Genomic DNA, 15,917 nt, shown 5'->3' on the forward strand with positions numbered 1-15,917 from the left:
TATAAAGTAATGTCAACCTCAACACTCATGAAACTGGTAAACGTGATTGAAATGCAATACAAAGTGATGTTATCATTAGAGGGAATAGAATACACATTACTTTTTTTTAAAACTAAAATTCTGTCCATTTTAATTTTCCTAAGATTTTTAATGAAACAAACCAATAATGCACACTATTAGATGTGTGCCCTCTTTTTCTTTCAATAGAATTTTTCTCATGGGTTCTTTTTCGTAAAATATTACCGTGTGAATGTAGTAGCTATTATATCTACCTGTGTAGCTAATAATACTCTCTATATAAACAAAAAAATTAAGAAAACCCTACTATCAATCTTCTTTCTAACAAATGAAAGTATCCCATAAATTTCAATTATCATAAAGCTTTAAATAACGGCATAAATAAAAGTATTGAACTCTTATTGCAACTAAAAAATGAAGCATTTCCATAATTAACTACTTATTCTAGAAAAAAAATGGTAACAAAACAAATACAACATCCAACATTTCTTGTTATTACGTCTTTATTGAATTTCCATCCGTATTATAGTTACGTAGTGTAATGTCACAAAGATCACCCACAGGTCACAAGGAATATCTATGCAAAGATAAAAACATTTCAACAACTGCGAAAGATCTTTATGTCAGCATTACCATTTCCAATCTGACTTATAAACATCACTGCAATTGATATGCAGGAACTTCGTTCCAAAAATCGAGGTTTCCAGCCGATCGCTGTCCCTAATATTCTACAAATCCAGTCAATAGCATCAACCCGTAAGAAACAAAAATGTGGAAATGATGCTGGGTATATTTCTGTGATGGATAGATCTCTCTGACTCCATTCTAATTGAGTAGATTATGTAAATTAATATCACCCTAAAAATGGGGTGTCAGAATCTGTGAAATGTTCACTGTTTCCTCCAAACAAGAATCAATATCGTGCTATGCTGTTGCATCTTCATACCCTGGGAACAGTAATAAGTCCTGATCTTTACAGCATAAGCTGCCAAAATACAGTGGCCCCAGATCATGATATTGGCAGTTTGATGCAACTCTAATACGCGCAACACAGAAAATAGATTAAGATGCTGGTCATTTGAAAAGAAAGGATCAGCAGTTAGTGTCCTCTGTGTAGTATCTTTTCTACATGTAATATGCATAATTCCACATGTCCTTCCAGATGAACTGTTAATATTAGTTGTCCTTGCAGTTTCTCGTATAATTTGATGATAATCGGGCTTGGGACTGAAAGAAATCAAATGGAGCCCCTGGTCCAAAAGAACGCCTTGTAGCACTAGGAGAATCTGAGAGCAGTGGTTCGTAGACTGACGTACGGTTCTTGGGTTGAGAAATTGATAAAGGTGAAACATCTTTATCCAAAGATCGTGATTGAGGCTCTATATTACCCAGCGACAATATAGGTCCTCCCATACGTTCGGCTTGCTGAAGTATGTTAATTTTACTAGATCTGTAGGTATACCTGAAGTACTTCAAAGCTAGCACTGGACCCATGCCAGCTGCAACAATGATCTGAAATGGGAAGGTAAGCCAGAATAAGTTCTGTTGTAGTATGATTCACTAAAAGATGGAATAACAAAACTACTTTCCTCCGGTAAAATAATTGCTTAAAAGGAGCATTCCATCTAATTAGATGTAACAAAGCATTTCATATAACAATTAGAAGCACCTTATAACCTTTGGCATATAGAAATGAGTAGATTATAGAATACTTTTCAGTCAATTTGTAATCAATTTGCAGGAGAATTGACTTTCAGAAGCTATTACACTTTCTAGCATTGGTGATCTACTACAACGGATCGATATTTAAACAAAGATTTACAAAATCACAGCATCGCTATTCGTGAAATGCTTATACTAACATATTTTTGGATCAACAAGGAAAGATGATGAATAGAATGATATCATGCCAGAACAATCTGAAGGCTAACTGCACCTGTCCCAAGTAACATGACACATTCTTTTCAGACATACTAGATTATTTTAAACTTAGCCTATTCATTACATTTTGAAGTGTTAAAGAACTTGTTCATGCAACAATTTGAAATCAACTCTTAGGTAATGTTTCTCCAATCAAACAAAGTACCCAACTACAAATATTTCTTCTAACTGCTGGAGTAATAGTAAGTCATCTCCTAAAACTTTCTGCCCAGCCACATTCTACAATAAAAAAACTGGATGGACTCAATTCTGAAGCATTATCTCGACTCTGACTGTGTTTTTGTTAAGCATACTCATCATGGTTATAAAAGTAAAACCCAATCTTTAGAGCTTCAAATTCAGAAGTATGAACCATAGAGTTAAATAATTTCTGAATTACTTGGAAAAAAAAAACCTTTTGAACTGTAGACAATAGATAATCACTTTGGAAACATCGTGATACCAATAAAGGATTTGAACACTACATGAAAAAAGAAGATAGAAAAAGTTAACTTACAAATATAGTAATCCAGTATGACGGCTGTCTACATAAGCGAAACATTATTGTATACAGGCCAGAGGATGGGAAGGCACTGACAATCCAATTGATGACATAAAAAGCAACAAGATTTCCCCATATGGCAATGTGTTGCAATATTGTGAAAGAACTGTAAACATTGAGGCAAAGTTAGTTCCCTAGAGATTTAAGACCAATATTGCATACTACCATGCATTGCAAGCACTAATACACATAGGTGTTGTCCAACTAAATAAAGATTTATATAGTAACTCACTGGGGAGGTGAAAATGATACTATCAAGAAATGTACCCACTTCTGCTTTCACTGGTTATCGGCCAAACTTTTTCCTTCACAGATAAAACTTCATTTTGAGTTTAGAAAAATCATATTTAGGGTCTCAAATGTAGGACTGTTGTTGCGATCTGGTCCCTAAATTGTGCTAATTGGATCCTTATTTTATGAAGTTAGTCCTTACACTCACCACCAACCAATTCAGCATACTTTCCAATAAAAAATTAGCCTCACATGACTATCCTAATAATTTCTAGAGGCAAAGTTGGAGAAAGAGGAAACAATAGACCACAAGAAAAAAGGAAAAGAGACGACCCTTCAAGAGGACTCATCAAAATAGTAATGTAACAATTATAGCAAAAAGAACAATGATACTTAGACAATCAGTCTCTATCTTTGCCACCCCAATCTTTGGCCACACCCACCAGCTTCACCCTTTCCCCTTTCCATCCAAATCACCATCAGTATTGTTAAGGGCATGCTTTGAGGAATATTAAGCTGAGAGACTACGTGCAGTGTAGGTAATGAGTGATCCACCTTGCTTAAGTGGTGCTCTATCTTGAATAGAACTAAACTAGAAATTGTCACCACAGTCAATACACTATGGACACTTATATTAGCTATTAGGAATTACAAGTTTGAAATTTAGAAAATCCCACTCTGAAACTAAAAACCGTATCTTTGCCTCTGCAGCAGAAATTTAGAATGGTTTCTGAAATTGGATTGACATGGTTTTCCTTCATGTCTTTTTCTTAATTCAAGTACTCTTAGTTCCTATGTATCGCCATAACCACACCTTTTTCTCGTGTTTCTTCTCCAGTGGCACCATACCTCTCTTGGATAACTATTACAAAAGCACCAGCATTTTCCCAGCCAACAACAACCCAGTGAAATCCCACAACGTGGGGTCTGGGGAGGGTAAAGTGTACGCACACCTTACTCCTACCAAGGTAGGACGGCTGTTTCCGAAAGACCCTCGGCTCAATAAAAGCATAAGAGAGGTTAGATAAGGCTAAGAAGTTCAAAGCGATATGGGAAAGCAAATAACGAGAACACACAGATAAAATAGAGTAATCAAAGTACAGAAAGTAATAGATAACAAGAGAAAGCAGAGCACAAGAAATTATAGTGCGCTAATGCGCCTACTAATAAGGAGGAATAACGAGACTATGTACTAGCCTTCTACCCTAATGTAGGTCCTCCACACCAATATTTCGAAAATATTTGTCAACTAGAAATTTGTCCCACATGATCTAACAGCTGAAACATTTTCAGTGAGATCAGGAAACAAAAACTTTTCCAACAAGTTTCTACAATCAAAACCTTCCCAGTGACTTTCCAGCATGCTTACCGAAAACCATTCCGGGGACTATCTACTTTCTCTGTGTCAGTGTTGTCAAAAGTTTTCTTTTAGTACATTTAAGCCCTGAAACTTGATGAATCCCAGATTGTGTTCTTTGCTTGCTTAGTTGCCGCTTTGGTGTAGGCATCAAGGTCCTAAGACATGCACATCTTCACTGATGAGCTCTGTCTTTAAAACCACGATAATAGACAATAAATATTATTGACAAAGTGATATAGTAGTTGTTAAGAAAATGTCATGACTGAACTTTTAGTGATTCGCAACAAGAAATTAGATATTCCTCAAAAGCAAATTAGCGCCCAAAAACTTATAAAAATATCTTTTTATCTATACTAGAAATTTAAAATAGTCTTTGAAATTAATTAGACTCATAGTTACATTTTCATGTAATGCATTTTCCATTTTTTATTTTTCCTCAATTGGTGCTTTGCTTTACAATAGTCAACACTTCAATTGTGTTTTGATGCTTAAAGCCTCAACAAATTTTGGCCTTTTTGTAGGCTTTTCTCTTTTGACTACTCTTCTATAGATTCAGTTGTATGACTAGCTCATTTAAAAGCGTAAGCTGCTAGAGAGGGTACACATAATATTTATTTAACCATGACACTAGTGTTGTCAAAGGCATGCTTAAAGTGCACTTAAGCTCTGAAGCGAGGCTCAAAATACGTTGAGCGCTTCACCTCGCTAAATGTGCGCTTCAGTGTCGTCATCAAGGCTCTGAGACAAGCTTTTCCTTGTTAATGAGTGTTTCCTGGAGACACCACACTAAACAATTAATATTTCACTTTATAGTAAAAAATCAATTTCTTTGTCCATATATTTGTTAGTCATGTTTATAGTTATTAGTCTTGGACTAAACATATAATTTGTATGTTTTTTCCATTTGTGCCTTTCTTCATTAAAGGCCACACTTTATTTGTGCTTAAAGACCAAGCGGACCTTAGAGCTTTTTTGCGCCTTTTGCTTTTGATAACACTGTATGACACACTTTCTCATTTGTGGATCTAGTTCTTTTTCATAAATCAAACATGTGAAAAATTCTTTTTGATAAGGGTATCTTGGACCCAAGACCTCTAGTATCTCTAATACCGTGTTGAATAGTGTTCGTTTAAAAACTTGAGCTTTAAGAGAGGGTACACTTATCTTAACTACTATTCCTCGTTTTATGTGATATTTTCTTTTTAGTCTGTCCCAAAAGAATGACACCTTATTTTTAGAAAACTACCTAGTCTTAACATCCCCATTTTATCCTTCATGATATGACTTGTTGGAACCCTCACCACCACTCATTTAAATTAAAAAGACACATGGAACTCTCACGCCACTCATTTGAAAGGATACTTTTGCTACTTTGCATATATTTTGTTAAGTTTTTTGTAATTTCTTAAACTCTATAACCAATCAAACATTGAGGCCGTTTGGATTGACTTATAAGCTGCTTATAAGCTGTTTTCACCTTTTTTTTGAGTGTTTGACTGGCCAACTTAAAGTCATTTTGTGCTTAAAATAAGCCCCAATAAATAGTTGGGTTTATTTTGATGAACTTATTTTAAGCAGTTTATAAGTTAAAAACAGCTTATAAGTCAAAAAAAAAAGTTGGTCTACACCTACTTTTTTTTCAACTTATAAACTGCTTAAAAATAAGTCAATCCAAACAGGCTAATTGTCACATAATTGGGATAGAGGAAATATGTCTTAACACTATGTATACAACATGTTAAAGCGCTAAGAGTTAAAATATTCGAAATGTCACGTTCTTAAGTAAAATATAATCCCACATTAAATTAACATTATGAGTATTGTGCCTAGCACCTATAAATAGGTGTGCTGGTATGCATCAAATCATCTAAGTCACCCATAAACCTCTTCTCTTATTTCCTCAATTTTTTCGCACTCTTGCTACGAGTAAACGATCCTCTTCGGATAATTTTTCCAATCCAAGGATAGCTATAATGTCTTGAAGTTCTTTGTAACGTTGTAAAGGTTGCATAACTTGGGCAGTTACGTCGCAAAAACCAGCATCAAAAACTTCCCATACTGCTCCAATCCTAGACCTCTCTCTTCCAACACAACATCACGATGCCTAACCTGTTGGTGTACTTGCTCTCTCCTTGTAAGAGTTCAAAAGAAGATAGTATAGGACATAGAAGTCAGACAGAGAGCTTCCAGAGGTCGACACAACCACGAAACGTAGGGTAGCAACGATGATGGTAAAACGTTTTCCCCTTTTCTTTGTGTCACTTACTATGTAGTTCTTTTTATTGGGAAGAAAGTGAGGTTTTCAAACATAACCCTAGGGTGCTGACATGGGCTTGAAAACCAGCCAGAAACCAAGGACCAATTAAATTCCAAACTTTTATGAAGGATTCTTTCTCACTTATCTGTCAACCCGTGACAGCCAGTATCCTCTTTCCTACTCAAGCTCTGGGGGCTAGAATCTGTGGATAAGGTAGTGAAATTTAGAACATAGAAACTTACTTTGTTTCCAGTGCTACAACAAATGCCTGCAACCAAATACATCCGGAAAGTGCCACCATGGATGCTTCTTCCATCTCACTTTTCTCAAAAGCATATGCATGTATGGTGATGACAAAGACAACAATAGCCTGAAAAAGCACCTCCAATCATTATGGCTATATTAAAACTAGGTTTACCATAGACTACTAGAACCAGATGACAATTAAGCGAAATCTTCCGAGACTGCAAATCCAATGCTAGAAAAGAATAGATGTGCAGTTCTAAGGAATCTGCTAAATGACATTAGAAATTTGAACCAAAAAGCACTCACATGAAAGAGAGACCGGCCAAACCATCCAGCAAATGTGCTAGGATTAAGAAGCCTGTTAAAATTTGAGTCAAACAAAACAGTGAGGTTAGTACCATATCAAATAACATGAAAATTAAATCAATAATTTTTTTTTATTTTTTCACTCAATTTCAGAAAAACTAAAAGACGGGCGAGTGCTACAAAAGAACTTTGTTCAGAATTTTACTCTATCTTTATGATCGTATGAAAACCGTAATCGATCCTTTCGTTTGTGTGGGCCACTGGCCATCTACCAGGAGTTTTGGGTTTAATATAAAGCAGCAATCCAATCAAACTAAGTTCCACCAAATTAAAGCTATAATCCTACTGCGACTTTTGAAATAGATGAAAAGCAAGCAGAGTACTAAGATACAGAAGACTCAATGAGCACGAATCTCAAACCTTCCTGCTTGGCAATAGAACAGTATTTGTGGATGCTGCATTACTGTTCTTTCACTGAGATCTTTGTCAAGGACACTGACTAGAACAGGAACACTTGTGTAGAAAACATTATAAGCCATCAAACTAACAGAATTGAAAAGGCTTGTTCCAGAAACACCTGAAATGAATGAGAAGCTGGTATGTATGATAATGTTAGTACAAGATGAGTAATCAAAGCTGTGGAGAGGCAATCAACAAGGCTATATGCCTTTGGTGAAGGCAATTTATCTTAAAAAAAGGGCACTCAACAAAAGACAGTCTAGCACTTACAAAATCTGGATGAAGCATATTAGCAGGGATTTGTAGAAGGAATATTGGGAAAGAAATGCTGTCCTATTATAAGAGTAACGGCCATGGACAAGTATCAGTCGTTTCAAGAACCTGAATTCTGCACGCCAGGAGAAGCACACATTAAAAGATACGGAGTTTGGTGAATGCCACAATATCAATGCTACAAATGCCCTTCTTGTTTTAGTATTTACCCAACTAAAAGGCAGATGAATTTTAGCAGGAGTTTATATATATTATAAATCTAATAAATACAGGAAATATTGCAGTAAAATGGAGAATACTGAATAATCCTGAGATAGAACAGCACCACTAAAATTAACGATACAAGTTGAGATTGTCTTATACAATCAAATGTAAATGCAAAAACAAACAGGTAAACATATGTACATCAAAGAGCAGTACATCAGCATTGAGTTTAAAGGGTCGCTGAGATAAGGAAAAGGGAGACACGCAGGAACCAATACACATGACAGCAAATACTTCTCACGAGATAATATAAAACTCGGATGACAAGAGAGAGATAGGTGTTTCCAAATATCTTTCTGATCGCCTTAACTACTTTAACATGTTGAATAAGTATCAATCTCCAACATTGACTTGAATGATAATTTATTAATCTACTAATGTTACCTGACTAATTCCCCTAGATATCCACAGATGTTACTTGCATTTTAAGACATTTTTCACCAATTCCAACAAGTCAAACATACCAATATCTTGATTTATAAAAGGAGTTCTTACAATTTTAAAATGAATATTAAAATATAATGCTCAAAATTATACTCTTAACAGTCAATTAAATGTTTTTATTGAAATAGAAACCATAAAAAAAGATGTAAATTAAACCTTTCAACACCACAACAACAACTATACAATCCCAAGTAAGTGGAGACCAACTATATATATATATATATAGTACCAGAAATCACAATAATTTCGAGAGGCATATAAATCTGACTTGGCCATGATTTGAAGTCATTAATTTTAAATCGGGTTGGTTTGAAGTTAAAATTTTGTTTGGACATGCAATTTGGATCTCAAAAGTTCTTTTTCTAATAAACATGAAAACCCCAAAATTTGTGAAAACTATCAAACCTCCTCAACTCTTATACGATCTTTCGAAATGAGCAAACCATAGTTCAGAAAAATGGTATTGGAATATCCTAAGGCACCACATAATAAATTGCAAACCTTCATGTCTTTTTTATAAATAAATGTTTGGAATTACATGCTATTACAAATTTTCAAAATACACATAATTTTACAAAGAATCACTGGTCCAATAAATTAACAATAGTAGTAACTAACTATTCTTTAATATAATCTTTCCAAATGGTACGGACAATCTCTTCACATCTAGCATGTTTTTTTTTTCCAAAATTTAAAATTATGGTCTTTTTTGAAAAATATAAACTTTATGGGTCAAATTTTAAATTTTAAAAAAACTGAATCACAAACTTGGAATAAAAATCCTATTTTTAGGAGAATTCGAGATAGTGATAAGGTCTGTGTAGACACTACCCTCCCCAGACCCCACTTAGTGGGATTTCACTGGATATGTTGTTAACAAGTGCAAAATGTCTGTTAGATGTTTTCCCTATTCTTCATTGTCTTGCTGCATGCACTGATCCTACCGTCTCTGAGTACGAGTAGACAACAAAATGGGACCTTAAATTCAAAATGAACTTCCATGACTTGGAGCTAGATAGATTAGATCAGCTAGTCGGCAAGTTAAGGGATGAAAGAGCTCTTCTCACAATCAGACACTTATTAGAAGACAGAAAAAGTTGGCTGCATTTGTAATAAGTCCTCCTTTATCATAGATATCGCAACTGGCAGGACTTATTACAAAAGCAGCCAACTTTTATGTCTTGTCATGCATGCAGTGTGTCTTACACAGGAAAAGCCACAGCAAAGGAGCCCACGTCCAGTAGATTCTACATGTTTGAAAAGACATTAAAGGCCTCAACAGTTTTTGCATTGCCTTGAACCTTGACAAATATGGTGCATGTTTTAACCTTTCTGGAGTGGAAGGGGCATGACAAACAGCTTGAGGAGGCTTTTACTATCTGGATGACAGATTAAGAAGAAGCAGCTCCCAGTACTATGGAACTTTGTTTCTTTGAGCATATTATGGACAATTTGGTAGGAAAGGAAGAATGAATGGTCTGAAGGAAAAAGTAGAAGATATTCATGATTTAATTATTTTCAATCTTTAGCTTTTTGGTGCAACATGAAATATCTAAATCATTTTCACTTTGATTGACTTTCACACCTTGCATAATTGAAAAAGAACTCATGTGCTCAGTGCCGAGGTTTTGAACTAGCACTTGTTGTCATTTTGGGGTTGATTAGATAAGGCTTATGCCGATAATGAAGGATTTTGAAACCGATTGATAAGGAGACCAATAGGATCAAGGTTCTCTAAGATTTCAGTTTGCATGCACTAGTATAGTAATTGATTGCTCTTTAGGAAAAAGATTAGAACAAGGGGGTCTCATAGGTTTTTTAATTCTACTTCTTATGGGAGGCATGCCAACAATCTTTCTTGAAAAGCTACTATTCACTTGTATATGTATAAAAAGGAAGAGAATGCATACCTTTCCCCCTTAGGAGTCCGGGCCATGTCTCAGTTCCAGTGTGGTTGATCATCGAAAAGACGAACTAAGCACCATTGGCTTGCTGAGCCTTTGCCTAACCAACTATCTTATACTAAGAAGGCTCATCAAACAACGCTTTTTAGCTTTTTCAACACCCCCCACCCAAAAAAAAAAGCCTCAAACTAGGCATTTTGCGACTCTACCGCTCGGACGGCCTCTCACCTCTCTCTTGTTGTGGTAAGACTCTTGCTATGTGTCTAACCCACTTGTTCAAACCCCTGGGTCCAACACTGCTTACAAAATAATTATCAATTGGTCATCACCTCTGATCCTTGTTAAGTTTTACGGCACTAAACTACACTACCACCTATTTCTGCTACCTATTCCATATTCTTGACATTCTTTTGAAACAGAGGACAAATGTGAGGTAAACTAAGAAGCAGCTAATACAATGTTTGTAACTAAAACATAATGTAAAAAAACGAAGAGTATTCAAGAACTCACTTCCAATACTGTAATCAGCTGCTCTTGCTGCCTGCAGTCCTTCTCTCCCACTTATACCAACTCCAATATCAGCTTGTTGGATCATCCTCACGTCATTTCCGCCATCCCCTATTGCCAGTGTCCGATATTCACACGATTTAAGTAGCTCTACCAGCTGAAAGTAATAAAATGTGGTTGAGATCTATACACTCACAAGTTGTACTTTTACGAACTATAGGCATCAACAAGATGAGCATTCTACTATGCAAAGACCATATCCCAAAGTTACGAGCACAAAAACCTTTGACTATAAAAAATGACTTCCCTAGATTCAAACTAATGTATGTTTGCTCAGGAGATTTCAAGCTTCTTTTTAAACGTTTGAACTGCAAACTTAGGAAAAATTGACCCGACTATACAAGAAAAATCAATCTGTTCGAAAAAGCCATCGTGAAATACAAAAACACACCAACTCCTACTATATTCGTAGTAGTTACTAACAAGTTTTCTTTCCCAACTAACTGTTCTGCTTCCAACACTTTGATCTCACTCCAAAAAGTTGTCCATTTTATCTCATTAGAGTATACATGTAATGGGAAAATATTCTGCTACAACATCATTTTTTCTCGAGTAAAATGTTTCATTAATAATACCAAGGCCAACATGGCCGTATACAAGTGGTATAACAAAAAGGAGAGACCTACAAAATATGGTACTCTCCAAAAGACACCCCATCCTCTATACAAACAGGAAATACATGGATGCACCAGAAGAAAATAGGGGATCGAAGACGACTACTCAAGTGAGCAAAGCTCATCTCCACCCCTTCAAAATCATTCTTATACCTACCTCTCTTTCCAAACGACCCACATTAAGGCAAGAGGAGTGACATTCCAAGCCTTGTGTTTTATTCTCCTAGCTCCATTTTTCCATCTCAACATCAACTCTCTCAGGGATCTTGGCATTACCCAAGAAACGTCAAACCATCTAAATATATCCTGCCATAACCTCGAGGGTAATTTGCAATGTAATAGAATAGGGTCCACATCCTCACCAGTCTCCTTACAAAGGAAACACCAGCTCTAAAAAATCACCTTTCGTTTCCTAAGATTCTCTGTTGTCAAAATCACCCCTTTAGTAGCTAGTCATGCGAAAAAGCATACTTTCCTCGGTACCTTAGGAATCCAGATCGAGGCATGAAGAAAGCTGACCTTTGTCCTAACTAGGAGCTTCTCATAGGACTTAACTGAGAACGAATTGTTATTCCCAAGATCCCATCTCAAGGCATTAGATTTGTCAATTGGCTTGCCTTTCTTTTGGATTAAATCTAGCAATCTTTGAAACTCGGTCACCTCCCAATCCTAGGAATTCCTCCTAAACCTCAGATCCCAAAAGTCTCATTCCTTTGTGTTCCCCTAACTTGTTGACCGGTCAACTCCCTCTAACAAGAGATACTATACAACACCGAAAATTCATCCTTGAGCACCAATCCTCCACACAACTTTTGCCCCCAAAATTTAACTCTACTCCCATCCCCAACCTTAAAAGTAATGTTATCAAAGAAAAGATCCCACCCCTTCATTATATTCCTCCACACACCACACCCGAATTGTGATCATATTTGTTCTCCACTCCCCTTCCATTACACAATATCTATCCGCAATCACCTCTTTCCATAAAGATTCTCCCTCCACCCGGAATCTCCACAACCATTTACTCAAAAGTGCTTTATTAAAAAACCTTCAAGTCCTTGACCCCCCACCCCACACACACAGAGTTTAGAAGATGTCAGGGTCTCCCAAACGAACTAAGTGAAATGCCTTTGTCCTATTCGCCGCATCCCAAAGAATTTTTTTTTGCAACCTTTCCAATTTAACTATCTCAGTGTCAGATGCCTTGAACAGGAACATACAATAAGCAGGGATACTCAACAACGTGCTTTTATTGAGCACTGCCTTGCCTTCTTCGAATAAGTATCTTTTCTGCCAACCTACTAGCCTCTTCTCTACCCTCTGAATAACCGGATTTGAGATACCAAGATCCTTGTTGGAAGCACCTAGAGGCAACCCAAGGTAGGTAGTAGGGTGAACCCCTACCCCGATTGCAGAACTTGGGCAAGAATGACAATGTTATCCACTGCACTAATGGGTATGATCTCATATTTTCTAAGGTTAATTTTAAGCCCTAGCACCACCTAGAACAAAGTCAAGACTTGCCCAAGGAAGTCAAGTTGGATTTCATCTGCATCACAGAACACCAAAGTATCATTCACAAACAAGAGGTGAGAAACCACTGTGGTACCCACACCACCAACCGCAACTTTGAACCCCTTGATATATCCTCCTAAAAATGTTTTGTCCATCATTCTACTCAAAGCTTCCATTACCAATATAAAGAGCATTGGGGATAAAGGATCACCCTGCCTCAAACACCTCGAGCTGACTCACTTTCATCATCTCTCCCCAAAGCCCATCTTCAACAAAATGAAATCCAAGATCTTCCAATTTAGGTGGTCATAAGCCTTCTCAAAAACCAACTTGCACAAGATACCCTGGACACCATGTTTCTTCCTCTAGTCAACCACTTCATTAGCCACAAAGCTACATCCAAAATCTGTCTTCCTTTGACAAAGGCATTTTGTGAAGAAGAAACGGTCTCATCCAGAACTCTCTTGAGTTTATTAGAAAGCACCTTAGAAATAATCTTATAGATGCTTCCCACTAGATTAATGGGTCTGTAATCCCAGATACTAGTCGCGCCCTCCTCTCAGGAATAATGACAATGAAGAAGCTTCTTTCAAATTCACCCTCTCCTAGAATTCCTCAATAGTACTCAAAACATCATACTTGATCATGCAGTGCTGAAAGAAAGTCAGTCATCCGTACCTACAGCCTTGCCCCCCGCACAACACACTACCACCAATGTACATCCTCCTCCTCAATAGACTTTTCTAACCACTCACTATTTTCCCCTCCAATCTCATAGAAATCCACCACCTCCCCACCCCACCCCACCCCACCCCCAATTTGTCCCCCACTTTCCTTCCTCCTTGAACAATCGTTCATAGAATTGAACAATTGTTCCCTCTACTTCCTCCTCCCCCTCTTATGTCTCACCCCAACCTCCACAGATTCTATCAAACTCCTCTTGTTTGCAACTGCTACCCAGTGAAACAACTTTCTGATAGCTCAATTACAACGCCCTTCATTTTTGTCTCCAACTAGTCTCTTGAGCCAAAACCAAAGAAGTTAGCTCCCCTTTCAAAACTTCATGTAGTAATCTTTCTACATGTTGGGACTTTGCTAGTGAAAAAGAATGAACACAACAGAACCTCAACATATCAATTTTCATTCAAACAGTACAACAAAAATGCTACAAGTCGCTCCCCCCCCCCCCCCCCAAAACAAAAAATCACTCAAACCTCTCAATACCAACCTCGTTGCTCCAAATCTTATTGAATTTAAATCTCATGTGATATTCATATTTATTAAATTGAAAATTCAAAAAGCTAATACAAATATTAATAAATCCATAACTTCATCTTTTAACAAATGTAATGTGGAATGTGTGAAAACGGTAGTCTACGTTAAGAATTAGGAAATTAATGATATGGAAAGAGCTATTTCCTTGTGAATATGAAAAACATTTAAAGTTTGTATAATTGTGTAATTAAAAATAGAAATTACATTCCTTTCCTTTTTAGGATTACCCTCCTTTTCTTGTTAGGATTACTTGTAAACACTATTCAAATCCCAATATACTTGAGGATATAATCAATTTGTTATGCATATTGCTTCAAATTCAGTATTTTCATGAAAGAACAAAGCATATAGAGGCTGAATTAGATTGTCATTTTATTTGACAAAAGATTGAATCAAGTTGCATTGTGAGAGATTGTCTAAACTGAAATGATCAACTGGCAAATATTCTTACAAAATCATTTTGTGGCTCCAGAATTGAGTATATTTGTGGCAAGTTGGGAGCATACGACATCTACGCTCCAACTTGAGGGGAAGTGCTAAGAATTAGGGAATTAATATGGAAAGAGTTCATTCCGGTAAATATGAGAAAGGGGCTTTTTTTGATAAATAAATATGAGAAAGGTTCAGTTCTTATAATTGTGTAATTAGAAACAGAAATCACTTTCATTTCCTTTTCTAAGATTACTTTCCCTCCTTTTTACAATTACTTGTAAGCACTATTGTTAAGAAATGGATATTGGGCCTAACTCAACCCCAAAATCTAGCTCAAGACAGGAGGATTGCCCAAGACCAAATAATGAGACCAAGCATCCCTTTTTCATCCAATGTGGAACTCTTTAACATTCCACCTCACACCCTGGGGCTAGACATCTAGAGTGTGGGCAATTTAATATGGGCGTACACCATTGGTAAACAAGAATTGGAATGGGTTCTGTTCTGATAGCATGTTAAGAAATAGATCTTGGGCCTAACTCAACCCCAAAAGCTAGCTCAAGAGGGGAGAATTGTCCAAGACCATATAAGGAGACCACCCATCCCTTTTTCATCCAATGTGGGACTCTTCAACAACTATTTATCCTAACATGTTTGAGGAAATAATCAAGCAATTCATTTTCAAATCTCTTCTTTTTTTACAGACTACAAAAAGCTCCCAACCTCATCTTTTCATTTCTCATGTTCCAAGTACAAAAGAGTTGTTGACGTTCCAGATTCCTCATCAGAACTTTACAAAATTTATCAAAGATATGTACTCCAATAAAATAATAGATTGCTTTTGGTTATTATAAAATAATAAATACATAAATATTTTATTAAGGTTAGGGCTGCGGAAAAGTTCCCAAACACATTCTATATCAATCAAAATATGTTTCTTAAAACAACCTTTCACGCACTAGAATTTAGACACTTTATTTGGACTAAGCAAATACAAGCACACATCTGCAGATAAGCAACAAAAATTTGAGGTGCTTATTGAACAGATTGAAGTAGTAAAAACATTTTAATCAGATAAGTTGCACTTTCAACTTGCACATTGGGAGCTAAGGAAATTTCAACTATGAAAAGGAAATAGAAAAAACTGAAGCAAACATGAAAACTACCAAAATATAGTGACACGACAAATTAAATGTCGACAAGTAAAACTTTCTATATCTTATGAGCATTTTTTTACTGCTTGAACTTTATTTGCAAGAGGTTCACAAAA

General features: G+C 36.3%; 1 protein-coding gene across 4 annotated transcripts in view; it reads right to left on the reverse strand.

Moving 5' to 3' along the window:
* Positions 1 to 416: 416 nt before the first annotated feature.
* Positions 417 to 15,917, reverse strand: part of LOC129902084 (phospholipid-transporting ATPase 2) — a 56,735-nt gene continuing 41,234 nt past the window's right edge. For 2 of the 4 annotated variants that reach the window (XM_055977117.1, XM_055977119.1), the window contains 7 exons: positions 10,755 to 10,908; positions 7,630 to 7,747; positions 7,321 to 7,494; positions 6,901 to 6,952; positions 6,591 to 6,718; positions 2,456 to 2,606; positions 417 to 1,530 (listed from right to left, as the gene is read on the reverse strand). In XM_055977117.1, coding sequence (XP_055833092.1) covers positions 1,195 to 1,530; positions 2,456 to 2,606; positions 6,591 to 6,718; positions 6,901 to 6,952; positions 7,321 to 7,494; positions 7,630 to 7,747; positions 10,755 to 10,908 — 1,113 coding nt within the window. In that variant the 3' untranslated portion in view covers positions 417 to 1,194. Of the gene's footprint in view, positions 1,531 to 2,455; positions 2,607 to 4,117; positions 4,281 to 6,590; positions 6,719 to 6,900; positions 6,953 to 7,320; positions 7,495 to 7,629; positions 7,748 to 10,754; positions 10,909 to 15,917 lie in introns of those variants that run through there. The other 2 variants (XM_055977118.1, XR_008770045.1) reach the window with 2 other exon arrangements.

Source organism: Solanum dulcamara, chromosome 9 (genome assembly GCF_947179165.1).
Source record: "Solanum dulcamara chromosome 9, daSolDulc1.2, whole genome shotgun sequence".
NCBI classification, from domain to species: Eukaryota; Viridiplantae; Streptophyta; class Magnoliopsida; order Solanales; family Solanaceae; genus Solanum; species Solanum dulcamara.